The sequence below is a fragment of the Phyllobates terribilis genome, unplaced genomic scaffold (assembly GCF_046119375.1).
Source record: "Phyllobates terribilis strain yellow unplaced genomic scaffold, ASM4611937v1 Scaffold_4__5_contigs__length_816908805, whole genome shotgun sequence".
Classification (NCBI taxonomy): Eukaryota; Metazoa; Chordata; class Amphibia; order Anura; family Dendrobatidae; genus Phyllobates; species Phyllobates terribilis.
The window spans coordinates 664,966,382-664,981,353 of record NW_027362764.1 but is presented as its reverse complement, the minus strand read 5'-3'; the positions used below and the strand labels follow the sequence as shown (position 1 = coordinate 664,981,353).

Genomic DNA, 14,972 nt, shown 5'->3' with positions numbered 1-14,972 from the left:
CCATCCTATCTGCAAAATACAGGACGTGTGGAACCACCATAAACCAGAGGTCCCCAACCTTTGTGACCTTGAGAGCCACATTCAGCTCTGACAGAGGGTCGCGGGCAGCATCCAGCTCCTGCCCCACTCACAGTAGTGACACCCAGCCCCCCTCATTACCAGTATAATGACAGCCAATGCTTTTCCGCTGAAATCACATCAAGGTGCCTTTCAGACGTCAGTGTCAATAGTACATGTGGAAATGGACACCACATGTACTCAAGACTGTCACACGTAGACCCATTCAAATGATTGGGTCTGTGCATATGTCAGTGTGTTTCCAAAGACCGTGTGTCCGTGGACAAAGAAAACGGACATGTCAGTGTGTTTTCTCGCAGCACGGGCCGCAAAAGGTCTCACACACGTGCACAGTGATGAGACATGGATGACATCCGTGTGTCATCAGTGTGACGCGTACCGGCGCCTGGAAATCTGGGAATCAGCGGTACAGTTAGCTCTGTTTCCAAGCGGCGGGTGCTGAACTCTGCCCTCATCATTGTCTCCTGCCTGCGCTGTGATTAGTGCTAGCAAGGGACAATGATGAGAGTAGTAGTCTGCTCCTGCTGTGTCCTGGTTTAAAAATAAGAAAATAAAAAAATCCTTATACTCACCTGTCCAAAGATGTCCCCTGCTGTAATCCACCTGACCGCTCACGCCGAGGAGCCAGGGAGATTGAGCGGTGTCCTGTCACTCGCTGCAGTGAGTCATGCTCCTCGACGTGAGCGGTCAGCGGGAGCAGACTACTACTCTCATCATTGTCCACTGCTAGCACTGATCGCAGCACAAGTAGGGGACAACGATGAGGGCAGCGTTCAGCAATAGGGTGCTTGGGTACCATACTAACTGTACCACTGATTCCCAAGCACCAGTACGTGTGATACTGATGCGGCACACATTCAAGTGCTTCCAAGATACCTGAGAGTTGGCTGGATCACTTCCCTGGAGGACACAGGACGACGTGGGCGGTTATAACCTGGCCATTGTAACTTGGAGCAGCTTAACAACTGTAAGTAAAGCCTGAAGACTGCACCCCACTGTGTCCTTGACTAATTACTGGGTCACCAGCCCTGCACTACACTGTCCCAGCCGGCAACATCTACCTTTAAATATCACCATCTACTGCCCTGGAGCTAAGCTCTGCCCATGGAGAGCTGAACCAGCTCTGCAGCATCACAATCAGCTGCAGTGCATCTGCACCCCAACGGCAGCCCCATATAGCCGCATACCACAGGTGGCGTCACGAACATTATCCCAAAAACTTTATTCCCCTTTTTCTTTAATTATTTGACCACCCGGGGCCACGGACCAAGTCACTGCCGCCATGACTACCCCAGAAAAGGACCGGCCCGGCTACAGAGTTCCCCATGGCCCCAGGGGTTACGTCGCACACATCACAGGCCCGCGAGCCACATGTGGCACTCGAGCTACTGGTTGGGGACCCTTGCCATAGACTATATTAAGTATGAGTGTGAAAAATATAGAACTTGTTAATAAAAAACTGACATCTGCATGAGCTTTAGGGGTGAGGCTACAGATGGAGCTCCCTTTTTATCTCAAGAATCAGAAATGTGGGTCAAAAGGTTTAAAGCAACCCTCCTCCCTTATTATATTTGTGACTATAAATTGCCTCTCCCATCTGCAATATGTGCCCCGTTCTCGTCAAGTGGCCAATATAGAGGCTTGGAGATCCTGTAATAACTCTGACTCCTGACTGCACCGTCATCATCAATGATGGTCTATCCCACACCAATGGAAGGGCAGCGGAGGGGTCGGTTCAGGCCACAGCGCTCTCCATGCCTCTGCAGCGGCCATTTGGATAAAAAGAGAACTGGGCACTGACCTCTGACACTGAAGGAGCGGTAGCAGAACATGAGCAGTTGGGTGTAGGAACTGTACATTAGATATACAGCTGTGGCAAAAATTAAGAGACCACTGCAAAATTTTCTTTTTCTCAGATTTTTCTCTTTTACAGGTATATTTTTGAGTAAAATGTACATTGTTGTTTTATTCTATAAACTACTGACAACATGTCTCCAAAATTCAAAGCTAAAAATTGTTTATATGCAGCAAATGAGAAATCGTCAAAATAATAAAAAAGAAACAGTGCTTTCAGACCTCAAATAATGCAAAGAAAACAAGTTCTTATTCATTTAGAAACTACAATACTCAGAAACAGTTCAGAGATCAATATTTGGTGGAATAACCATGATTTTTTAATCACAGCTTTCATGCGTCTTGGCATGCTTTCCACCAGTCTTTCACACTGCTTTTAAGCAGTTCTTCTTTGTTTGATGGCTTGTAACTATCCATCTTCCTCTTGATTACATTCCAGAGGTTTTTGTGGCACCCCAGGAGTCCGGTTGCCACATTGGCATTGCCTCCCTCACAGGGGGTGATGCCATGCTTGGAAGCAAGGAGGGGTCTCCTTGTCACGCAACACCAGCATCCAACACATTTCCTGGCTCCAGACCAGAAGGGTGAGCGCTAACCTGGCTTCAGGGGAGCTTCCCCTTTAAATTGGAGCCCGGAGGCAGGGGTTAGAAAAGTCAGTTGGAGACAGAGAGAGATGAGGGAGAACCTGGGGACGGGAGCTGTGACCAAGCTCACCCCAGAGAAAAGTGCCAGAAACCGGACACCGGAGTCCGTGCTTGCTCGGGTACTGAAGTCTTGGCAGCTAAATCTGGAGGGCAGGAGACTGCAGGTCTCTTGGCCCCACCAAACACCCGGCGGCTCTGCAGCATACTAGAGCCTGGAGCCGCCACGAAGGAGCGATACCTGTAAAAGGCTCGAGCTGCCTGCTATACTGGCTAGGATTTAACGATCGCTCAGGAAAGAGGGCCGCAGCATAGCTTTAGGCAGCAGGGCCAAATAGGACAGTGCAGAAGGAAGACCTACAACCCCACCTGGCGAGGTGGATCCCAAATTGCTTCTAGTCTGCCCGGATCTTCATTACCTTCTGTTACCAGTGCCTCGGTCTGAACCATCAAACATCAAGTAAAGGTAGAGAAAACCGCCATTCCTGTGTCGTCTGGTCATTATCTGCACCCTCAGTCCTGTAACCCAACATCCACAATCCCCTACATTAACCATACCGGTAGCCCTGGGGCCCCGCTCTACCAGTGGGGAGCAAATCCATCCCAGCTGCGTCACCAACGACCCCAGCGGTCTCTTTCAGCAGCGACTGCCACCTATAGCCGCATACCACTGGTGGCGTCACAAAACTTTTCCCCTAAATAAACTGTCCTTTTTATTGACCACCCAGGGCCCCGGACCAGATCACGCCCCCGTGACTATCCCAAGGAACCGACCAACCTGGTGGCGAGTACCCCACGGTTCTAGGGAGCGCGTCCTTTTCAATGGGGTTCAGGTCTGGAGATTGGGCTGGCCATGACATGGTCTTGATGTGGTGCTCCTTCATCCACACATTGATTGACCTAGCTGTGTGGCATCGGGGATTGACCTAGCTGTGTGGCATCGGGCATTGTCCTGCTGGAAAAAACAGTCCTCAGAGTTGGGGAACATTGCCTAAGCAGAAGGAAGCAAGTGTAACCTTGTATGCGGCTTGAATCATACATCCTTCGCAAAGATTAACCTGCCCAATTCGAGCCTTGCTGAAGCATCCCCAGATCATCACCGATCCTCCACCAAATTTCACAGTGGGTGCAAGACACTGTGGCTTGTATGCCTCTCCAGGTCTCCGTCTAACCATTAGACGACCAGGTGTTGGGCAAAGCTGAAAATTAGACTCTTCAGAGAAGATTACCTTAGTCCTCTATAGTCCAATCCTTATGGTCTTTGGCAAACTTCAGCCTAGCTCTCCTTTGCTTCTAATTGATAAAAGGCTTTTTTCTAGCTTTACATGACTTGAGGCCTGCCTCTAGGAGCCTGTTACGAACTGTTCTTGCCGGGCACTTCATCCCATCTGCCATTTGCCATTCCTTTTGTAGGTCACTTGATGTCATCCTGTGGTTGCTGAGTGACATTCGAATAAGATGACGGTCATCCCGGTCGGTGGAGAGTCGCTTTCGCCCTCTGCCGGTCTGTAGCTTTGCTGTCCCCAAGGTCTGCTGCTTGACCTTGGTGTAATGGACTGCTGTCTTCGAAATTTTAAGGATGGAGGCAACATGACGCTCACTGTATCCCCCTGCTAGTAAAGCAAAAATTGAGCCCTTCTTTTCCTCACTCAAGACTTTTCTTTTCAACTCCTTTGGCATGGTTAAGTTATTTTTTCATTCAAATTACTTTTGGGCTATTCCTAGCACTTGTTTTGCCATCCAGCTTCTCCTATTGCAAGAGGATTGTGAAGACCACAGCAGTGTTTTTTATACTTTCCCTCGTTACATAAGATTTGGTTCAGGTGATCACCTAATCAGAAGCACATTAAGTAGAATGAGGTGGACTGTGGGTGGAATTCAACGGACACTGGAATGGAATGGCTGTCAGACATGTAGAGAAAACTGTGCAGTGGTCTCTTACTTTTCGCCAGAGCTGTATATAGTCTTATTTACTATGAGGGGTCGAAGGACATTTTTTGAATGGTTATTTCCAAACCTGTTTACATAAACCCATCATTTTCAACAGCAGCATTGTGAATGTGACTGCCGCTCGTAGCAACAATTACGGTACATTTGCCTGTTTTATGCATAAGCAATCACTAAGAAAGTGTGTGATGGTTTTGATGGTAAGTAGCTGCTGTAGATTTGCTTTTCTGGCACAAGGACAGCCAAAAATAAAGTACTAAATATATTAAGAGGTGAGCGCCTTTCAATATAGACGGTGCATTATACATTATCGCATCTTTTGGTTAAAACTATCTTCAGTATCAGCCGACATTATAACTTTCCTGAATGTTTGTAAACTAATTGCAGTTTTCGATTAAATCCTTCTTTTTGAGTTCAATTGCGTAATCTAGAGCACAGATGGAAACATGAATAATGTATTTTATTTTCTGCTTTTTAGGTATAGGAAGACATCAGAAACCCTGTCCCAGGCCGGGCAGAAGGCCTCGGCTGCCATTTCCACGGTTGGATCAGTCATAACAAGAAAGTTGGAAGATGTAAAGTGAGTTCTACAGAAGCTACTGTTGAAATGATTATATAGACCACTTATAACTTCATAATGAATAATAATACTATCTGTCTATGGTAATGGAAAAAAGAATTGCAGAGATTTATGCCTCTTTCAGATTCATAAGTCTTGGGTTATCTAAGTGTCTAATGTCCTAAACCTACAGTATTGTAGACCCTTATGTTAATAATTGTTATTGGGTTATTAGTTGGCTGGGATGTGCTGCTGCATTACAGATTTCCAAGTCGGCCTGTGCAAAATTTGGACAGCGCACTTAAGGGTATGTGTAAGCAGAGTTTTTGAGGAGCCTTTTGAAGCGGGTCCACTTTAAAAAATGCGTGATCTGTTGTTCGAAAAGCGATTGAAACACTCTTATTATTCATTTTTATTATAAAAAGACTTTCTGGTATACATTGAGTTTTTTGGGGCATTTTTCCTCCACTTCAGACTTTGATGAATGCCTGATGGGAGAAGAAGGTGCATTTCTTTGGAGTATCTCCTGATGGAAAGCACTCCACGGCCCAATCAAAAGGCGGCAACAAAAGCTTCCAGGAAAAAAAACTTTCTGCTCTAAAAACTGAGCAAAAAGACTTGGTGTGCACACACCCTTTAAGTGGTTTCCAATAGGAAACTCATTTGGTTTTGACTGCCTCACAAAACCTCTGTGTAGACAGCTCATGTTTTATGCCGTCTTTCTTATTGTTCCAGTTTCTATAGGGATCATCTATTGTCAGAAAAGTCCAACTGCTTTAAAATGTATTTTTTAAAGAAGATTTCAGGTTCTATGGTTTTTTTTTTCCCCTTGTCAATATCTCGTCAGGATGACTCCTGTCCGTATGCCCATACATCTTAGCTGGTTGGTAACCCCCTCTATTATGCAATATGGGGATCCAAAACCTGCTGCATAGGATGGTATTAAACTGGATTCTCGTGCCCTTGCTGGCACTTGTGCCATGCGAGACATGTGCTTTGTTTCATGCTCTCTAATTAGATTTTTACATTTTCAGGAACTCTACTAAAGGCCACATCACATTAATTTATAGAGATATCATATTCTGCTGACCGCGACGACCTACCAATGTAGATGGACAAATTGGTGCCATTTTACGTCATTTTTATGAAGCCATTGATACATGCCGATGAGTCGATGTGTATCTGTAAGATTGAAAGGGGTTTAACCGGCTCACCCTCCAGCGGCTTCAGTCCGTCCAGGAGCATGCAATCATGCGCTCTGCCAGCGCTAGGATACAGAGGTATGGGAGAAATAGATCCAGCACGCCAAACGTCCAAAATTTTAAATTCAAAAAATTATATATATAATATAATTTTATAGGAAACATGGGATACAATGCTGAATACCATACGCATTTCGGACAGCACTTGTTCTTAAACTTGGTACAAATTTATACCAAGTTTAAGAACAAGTGCTGTTCGAAATGCTTATGGTATTCGGCATTGTATCCCATGTTTCCCTTATTACAGATATGGATTTTTGGTTGTTCACACTATCAAGATGGATTTTTTAATATCTGTAAGATTGGACATAACGAATTCTGCTGTTTATAATAGGAATCTGACTAGTGAACCGTGCGGACGATGTCAGTGTTGATGCGTTTCCCCCATTGTGGTGGGCTATGGACAAACACAGTAAGAAAGTGAAGCACAAAGTATATTGGAAATGTGTACAGATTTTACATTGACTAATTTGAAAAAAACAGCTAGTCCCCAATAACTAGCCATTCTCTAAAGAGGACCGGTCACTTGCCATTAATATGTAGCTTTTCTCTAAGGGACTCCTTATGAGGATCATGCCATTTCATGACCAGACTAGATTTACAAACAGGAAAGAGGGGGAAATATCTCAAGAGGTGCGGGAACCATGCCAAATTCAGGAGAGCAGCGATATTTAGACCAGCTTGTGCGATTCGCAGTTCCCAGTCCATCGGACATAACAGTAATCTGTGGCTGCTAGACGGGAGCCCTGAGAAGCCCCTCTTACCTGATGGCATCCCCAGCTCTTCTTTTGATTAGCTGGCCTGGTGTGACGCCAGGACAGCTAATAAAAAGAAAAAATGCGGATGCTGTCAGGTAATGGGCGCTTCCCTCATCCAATGGCTGCAGGCTGCTGACGTGGCCGATGGTCTGGCTGCAGGCTGCTGACGTGGCCGATGGTCTGGCTGCAGGCTGCTGACGTGGCCGATGGTCTGGCTGCAGGCTGCTGACGTGGCCGATGGTCTGGCTGCAGGCTGCTGACGTGGCCGATGGTCTGGCTGCAGGCTGCTGACGTGGCCGATGGTCTGGCTGCAGGCTGCTGACGTGGCCGATGGTCTGGCTGCAGGCTGCTGACGTGGCCGATGGTCTGGCTGCAGGCTGCTGACGTGGCCGATGGTCTGGCTGCAGGCTGCTGACGTGGCCGATGGTCTGGCAAATTAATTTGCACCAACTCTACCAATGATAGGTCATCATTATTATAATCAAAATTACAAAAAAATTGTTCCATAAAAGTGGTTGTACTTCTGAATTTCCGAAACCCCGGTATGCCCACTATATCCAGACTATGACGATGTAAAGTTACTCAGAATTGAGTCCTTCTCTTATGTTACTTAGTTCAGGCTGTGATTTTATGTGCGGGTCCCTGTAACATTCTCACCCCGTGCCAGAGCTTTTATTGTTTGGACTTGTACATCAGGAGCATCTGTTCAGTGTGACAGCTGAACCTCCGGCCAAGAATTCATTTGTGGAGGCAGTCTAATATTTTCACAGAAATATTTTCGATACATTCCCGGTCATCTTTTACAAGCAGGCACTTTTTTGAGTTTGTAGAAATATGAATATTTAGTTCCAGATTTTATTCCCAGGTCCAGACAAAGTGAACTGGAAAGTTGAAATATGAATCGTAATATATTTGTATAATCATTGTGCCAAAAATATACTTGTTATTAGAGATGGTGGAAGCGATTTTGCAATGTAGAATAGAATTTTTTGCTTATTCCGAGGTGATGCTGTATATGAAGAATATTTCCTGTGTTTATTTCGCCCACGCTAACCAATCTGCTTATAGCATTTGTTTCAGTTAATAATAATTTTAATAATTTTATTTATATAGCGCCAACATATTCCGCAGCACTTTACAATTAAGTGGGCATATTATATGATCACATTTCATCTTTTAGACTTACAGAACAGTTCATTAAAAGGGCAACCGCTGACAATCATGTAATCTTCTACAAGATTCCCATTCTTCATTCCCTTAGCTTATACATGTCAAACTCTGGCCTATGGGACAAATTTGGCCCGCGACACCAGAACCACCACCCCTATTTGGGACTATGGGGGGCCTGTTATATTGTATGGGGGGCCCGTTATATTGTATACTGGTTGGCCCTCGACTTTGTCCAAGTTTTTCATTTTGCCCTCTGTGAGTTTGACATCCCTGCCTTAGCTGGTAAATTAAGGTGCACTTTGCAGTAGGAATTGACACCTGCATAAATTTAAGAAGTTGTAACTTTCAACACCTCTAGGACTTGTTTATATGTTGCATTTTTGCTGAGTTTTTTGCAATGTGGGTTTGCCACTAAAAAAGCAGCGTTTTACAAGGTCAGGAAAATGAATAAAATTTCCAAAATCTCCTGCACATGCTGCTTATTTTTTTCTTGCAGATATGAACCTTCAAAGAGTTTTTTTCAGATCTGCAGCACGTCTATCCTTTCAGTGTACTTGCAGTGTTTTTCACCCACTCAAATAAGTGCTAAAAAAATACATAAAAAACGCACGTAAAAGTGCTTATTTTACGCAGCGTTTTTCCTGCCACAAATCGGCTGCAAATACTAAACGTCTGTATGTACCCATACCTTGTGGGGATGTCCAGTCCTATGTAAATTAAACTTTAACGTAGAATGAAAGTTCTCCAGGTTTCCAGTGTGTTTCAGTTGTTCCTCTCGTTCACGATTTCTGCTTGCTGTTAATGATTGGAAACCTGTAATCGGCATTTTACTTCTCAAACCCCTCAGTCCTCTCGCTAATAGTAGAACGCCCTCTCTCCCATTTCCAAACCCTGCAGCATGCCCCAGTAATGGGTGGCTTTTTTTTTTCTTTTTTTATATCTTTTTGCACTTTGTATGCAAATTGGACAAGACCCGGGCACTGTAGGGTTACTTTTACAAAATTTCACAGCCATTAGTAATTCATTGCAAATTAACATTGCATGTTTTTTAAACTTGACTGTCTGCATAGCTCATGCAATAGCTGTCAAATTCAGTCTTTTGACCTGGGTGAAGAAAAACCTAGCCACTCCTCTCCTCCAGAAATAGTCCTATGTGTATAGATGCATTTAATATGCAAATTGTCTCTTCACAGAGGAAGAGGACTAGAACTCTAGCTCCACCTATTGGAAGTAGCAATCCTAAAAGTCAATATCAACCCTTTAACGAACCTTATCATGTGACTTAGGATAAAAGCCAAACCAGAATCTCAATTTGCAGACATGGTGTTTCAGGGTGCTGCCCATCGTCAGTGTGAGATCTGGTTTGGCTAGGTGAGAGGCATCTGACCGGGATCCAAGGGGTAATTTGCATATTTAATTTCCCAGAGGAGCATTGCAAGGCTTAAATCTCCTCACCTTGGCATGCTAGGCTTGACATGTCACTCTCCGCAAGGAGAAACATTACTCTTTGGATCCTTGGTGCATTTTCTCTCTATAGAGACAATGGTGTAAAGAAGTTGACTCCCACCAATCACACAATGGTGGCCTCTTCCTTTTTAGTTACATTTTTTTTGTTTTTCGTTCTGATCCAGTGGTTATACTTATTATGATCTCATGCGTTGTTTTTTTTTTTTTTTCTCCCTAACAAGAGTTCATTATCTGGGTGCAATTTGAAGGATTTGGTGTAACTTTAAGATTGCAGACTCCAATGCAAAATCTTGAACAGGGTCCCAAATGAGTCTTCTAATTAGTTTTGGTCTCCACTTGGACCTTTTGAGCTCCTGCAGGGCTCGGTGTGAATGCTGCCCCTGCACCAGCTATACTTCTGCCTCCCTGTGGCATGGATTATATATACTACTTGATTTAGTTTCCTTCTTTGCTCATTTATCACCATCTCTAATGCTATTTTGCTTGTAACCTTTTTCTATCCCTCCTATAAAGTGTGATGTATGTAGCTATAGTGTCTCTGAATAATTTTCATTTTTTTTTCTTTAATGCTGCCTCCTAGTATACGTTCTTTACAGCATTCAATTAGTATGCCTGCTATGAGGTAAAGTATCGCCCAGTAAGGTTAATTACATGTGCATGACGTATCTGCCTGCATTACTGTTAAAGGGCACTTGCCTTCAGTCCATCCTTTCTTGGTAGCATATATTGGAGATGCTGTAGAAAAACCCTACTGCACAATGTGCCCATTGGGGAACTATTGGAATTGATGTGTGGTGTGCTAATTAGGCAGATCTGGGGGCATTTAATTGACTGACTGAGCCTGTTTTGCTTAATTAGCGTATCACAAGACAATTCAATGACCCCCTTCCCCGACCCCAATAAACAAATTTTTATATCCAAGGGGTAATCCAGCTCCACCCGGTCCGCATTGAGGTGAGCGGGGCTGGTGGTGTCATATCTACAGATATCTGCCGGGTCATGCACACAAGGGACGGATATCACACGCTTTGTCCAAATTTAAAGAATTTCCCTTTAAAGTATGCCATAATAAAGAATAATATACTGGTAAAATAAAAAATATTCTCCGTGATAACAAGAAATGTTCACTTTAGGTGTAGAATCCTTCTTATAATAACATTACTTATTGATATTGCCAGTTGGAGGTTTGTTACGTAAATTATGATTTAAAGAAGATTAAGAAGGTTATTGATGTCTAGTAATTTGTCCTGCCATTTGGCTTGTGACAGCGGAGATGTTGGTGATGTCATTGCCATGTCATGGTGACAGCAAGCCGGAAAAGCTTAAAGGGAATCTGTCAGCATGTTTTTGCTACCTCATCTGAGAGCATAGGCAAAGAGAAGCTGAATCCAGTGATGTATCACTTAGTTTACTGGGTGCAATCGTTCTGACCCAATCAGAGCTTTTAGATTTAGCAGTGAAGCAGAGCTGAGAAAGCTAATCCCGCCCACTCCACAGCTAACCCCGCCCATACCAGGCTCTCAGTGTACAGTGTCCATAGAGGGAGCTGCTTATCACAGGAGGGGCAGAGCCAGACTAGGAGGCAGGCATTGCTGTGTCCCAGCAGTGATAAGCTCCTGGTGCTAAAACAATCATTGCAGGCAAATAAAACCACAGTGCTTGATAAGAGAGGCATCACTGAAATCTGTGTTTTAACCCCTATGGCATGCTGTCTTCAGCTTGCATATCAAAAACCTGCTGACCGATTGCCTTTAAGAAACTGGCAGCTGCTGAAAGTGAAGCTATAAACATGCAACCACAGCACAGTGATAGTCAAGATGGAAGAAGGATCTTACAGGTTCACCAGTAGCGTCCTTTCTGGGTAACATACTGTGGACCCTTACCAGTATTACAAGAATTGTATTAATGCCCTAGTGGTTGACTTGGTCCTAATTGCTACAAATACAAAGGTTATTATAACACTTGCTTGAATTGCTGTTATACACATCCATGGAAAATACTGAATATTCTATGGAATGTAACATTACTGCATTTTTATCTTTCTAGGAATTCACCCACTTTCAAGTCATTTGAGGAAAAAGTGGAAAACCTGAAGGTCAGTGATACTGTTTGCATGCACATAAAATATACTGTACATAGGTGTTGGAATTGTATGGATGTTCAGCAATTCTTAGAGGGAGACAGATCTAAATGTATATTTAATGTTTGCATTTGGCATCTTTCTGCATTCAGTCATGGTTATCAGGGTTTCTGTTTTCCTATAACAGAATCCCGACAGTCATGTTCTTCTTTTGCCCTTGTGCTTCTTTATTGGGGGTATTTACTGCATACATGTGTTGGATCACTGTGTATGCTGCAAACACATTCACAGAAGCAGAAAGGCAAAAAAAATGCCAGGTTTTGCGTATTTAAATGCAATCTGTTGGGGGCTGAGAGCCTGATTCTAGTGATGTCACTTACTGGGCTGTGTGCTGCGGTTTCAATAAAATCAGTGTTTTATCAGCAGGAGATTATCTCTACATGACTAGCTGCTTTGTGCATCCTAGTCAACTGCTCTGTGTAACCCCGCCCCCACTACTGATTGGCAGCCTTATGTCAATGTAAACAAAAAGCAGCCAATCTGTGTGGGCGGGGTTATACAGAGCTCAGCCTTCAGAGAACGGGGAGATCTGCAGTAGAGAAAACAGGGTTGTATCAAAATGACGACAAGCAGAACAGCAAGTGATACATTGCTGGAACCGGGGTCTCAGCCCCTACATTATGCTGCTCTTAGATTACTTAGCAAAAACCTAGTGACAGATTCCCTTGAATACACTGTGGATTCTCCTAAGCACGTGCACCATTGCAGGGGCGGAGTGCCGACTGCATTACCATTTCTATAACAGAAACAGAGGGACATCTTTCATAGGCTGCACAGAATTGCATCCATAGGGTTTGTCACCTTTTACATATTGGGACTGATTTTAAAAGGACACAGATATGCATTAAAGGGGTTGTCTCGTCATAATAAATTAATAAAATTGCAAGGTGTTTGTAAAGCAATGCTTGTAAAACAAGCCATTTACCTTTTATTAAAAATCCCCTTCGCTTACAATAATTGAGAGATTTTTAATTCTGTAGCGTACAGCTCATTGTCAAGGTTATCAACCACTTCTGAGGTGGCCGGTCTCCTAGACAAGGAGCGCACCTTAGTTTGGGCTAAACGTTGCCATCGCAGCTATGAAGCTGGTCGGATCATTGGATCTACTCAAGCTCTATGTCCCTGTGCTTCTAATATGCTGCCTGGGAGAACCGAGACAGTTAAGGCCAACAGCTTAAAGAGGTATTCCCATCTCGAAGATCCTATCCCAATATGTAGTGGGAATAATAATAGCAAATGCCTCCAATTAGCAATGTAGTATAGTTCTTCTGATAAGCTATGTCGCTTACCAATGTGCAGGGCATTGCAGTATCTAAGGTCTCCATGGTTACAACCACTCATATAGTGACAGTTGTTAGTGGTCGTAACCATGGATACCTAAGCTACTGCAATGCCCTGCACATGGGTAAGCGACATAGCTGATCAGAAGAACTGTACAACATTTATAACTGGATGTATTTGCTCTTATTATTCCTACTACATATTGGGATAGGATCTTTGAGATGGAATACCCCTTTAACCACGCCAATGGCCCAAACTCTCAATCTTCTGGAGCACACTACCCTCTGGCAAGCAGGGAGCCAAGAGACATCAGCGATATGACTCTTGCTGCTGTTTTCACTGCATCATTCAGGAGTGTCCTCGAAGCGGCTTTGTGGTCACAGGCAAAAAAAAAAAAGCCTTGTTGCTGTCGCAACGAACATGAAACTTATTTCCAATAATCTTTACATCACTGTATAAATGTTTGTATTTGTTGCAGTCAAAAGTAAGTGGCACCAAACAACCAGCCGGAGATTTTGGAGAAGTGTTGACCTCCGCAGCCAACGCCAGTGCCACAGATGACCTCACAGAAAAAGATCTTGAAGACCAGTGAGATCACCATTGTACTCCGCCAAATCTGAAAGATGCTGCAGGATCATGGAAAGCACACCCAGAGCGCCCTCTTGTGTTCTCCAAACATATTCCAGTGCCCCTTTTTTTTGCTTTTCCTTTTGTCTATCTATCACTTTCTCAAAGGGCAATTGGCTGCCATTTAGTAGCTGAACTTAGCAAATGCTAAACCAAGGACAGCAGCCACCACCACTGCAGGTGACAGAGATACGGTCTTACAATAGGGACCCTAACATTTCTTTGTGATAGAGAAAAAAAAGTTATCCAACTGTTTGGTGGGTGGGAAAGATAAAGGGATTTTTATGCAACATGTTTCATTACTCCTTTACTACTGCCAAGATTTTTGTTACACTGAATTCTGCATTTACTGTGTAGACACTAATAAAACCTGAAATAAATGTGTGAGAGAACAATGGTGCGTATTCTTTTGCTTCAGTCTGCAATTGTTGGTTTTTGTTGTGTTATTTCTCACATAACCTTCTGCCTTCCACTCTGTAGAAATACTGAGTGTAAGGAAGACTAACAGGATTTGCATTAAACATTTTCCAGGTTGCATAAGATCTGTCCCTGTTTAGCTTTTCATTATTTAATCATTTGTATAATATCATCGGTAAATCCATTCCCAATTTTTTTTGCAAGATCTGTTTGCTGTCAGTGGATCAAAATTTTCTTGAGTACATCCAGAGGCTGCTATCCTGTAAAGATTAAATATCACAAGAGAGGTAGATACTAGAGATCAGTAAATCGATTGAATTCGCCAGGAGCCACAAATTTCATAAAATTCGGCTTGAAACAATTTTCGTTTTAAATGTATGCAAATTGCCCAAAAAATGCCTTCTGCCTTCTTACACATTGCAAAAGATTGCATCAACCACAGAAGACTGATGTGACCATGTTGGCTTCAAAATAATTCTTTGCAGGTATCGGGGTGTGTATATAGGATTACCATAGCCTGTTTAAAAGCCAAGGAAGGGAATGCAGCAGCCATTTTAGGATGGTGAGAAGGTGTCAAAGCTAAAAGCTTGACAAAACTGAGAGAGCCCTAAAACATGGGACTAATATTCCAGACCGTATGTGTTGTACAACTGCAATGAAGGTTAGTGTAATAGTTTGTGATTAAGGGCTCGCTCACACTGGCATAGTCTCTCATGCAAGAGAATCGGGCCGATTATGCTAATGACACTCTCATGTCACCGGAGTTTGATA

General features: G+C 43.5%; 1 protein-coding gene across 4 annotated transcripts in view; it reads left to right on the top strand.

Moving 5' to 3' along the window:
- The window catches only part of TPD52 (tumor protein D52), a 258,486-nt gene that overhangs the window by 96,570 nt on the left and 146,944 nt on the right, over positions 1-14,972 (top strand). For 2 of the 4 annotated variants that reach the window (XM_073679486.1, XM_073679483.1), the window contains exons 4-7: positions 4,999-5,100; positions 10,317-10,358; positions 11,783-11,831; positions 13,636-14,179. In XM_073679486.1, the coding sequence (XP_073535587.1) occupies positions 4,999-5,100; positions 10,317-10,358; positions 11,783-11,831; positions 13,636-13,749 (307 nt within the window). In that variant the 3' untranslated portion in view covers positions 13,750-14,179. Of the gene's footprint in view, positions 1-4,998; positions 5,101-10,316; positions 10,359-11,782; positions 11,832-13,635; positions 14,180-14,972 lie in introns of those variants that run through there. The other 2 variants (XM_073679485.1, XM_073679488.1) reach the window with 2 other exon arrangements.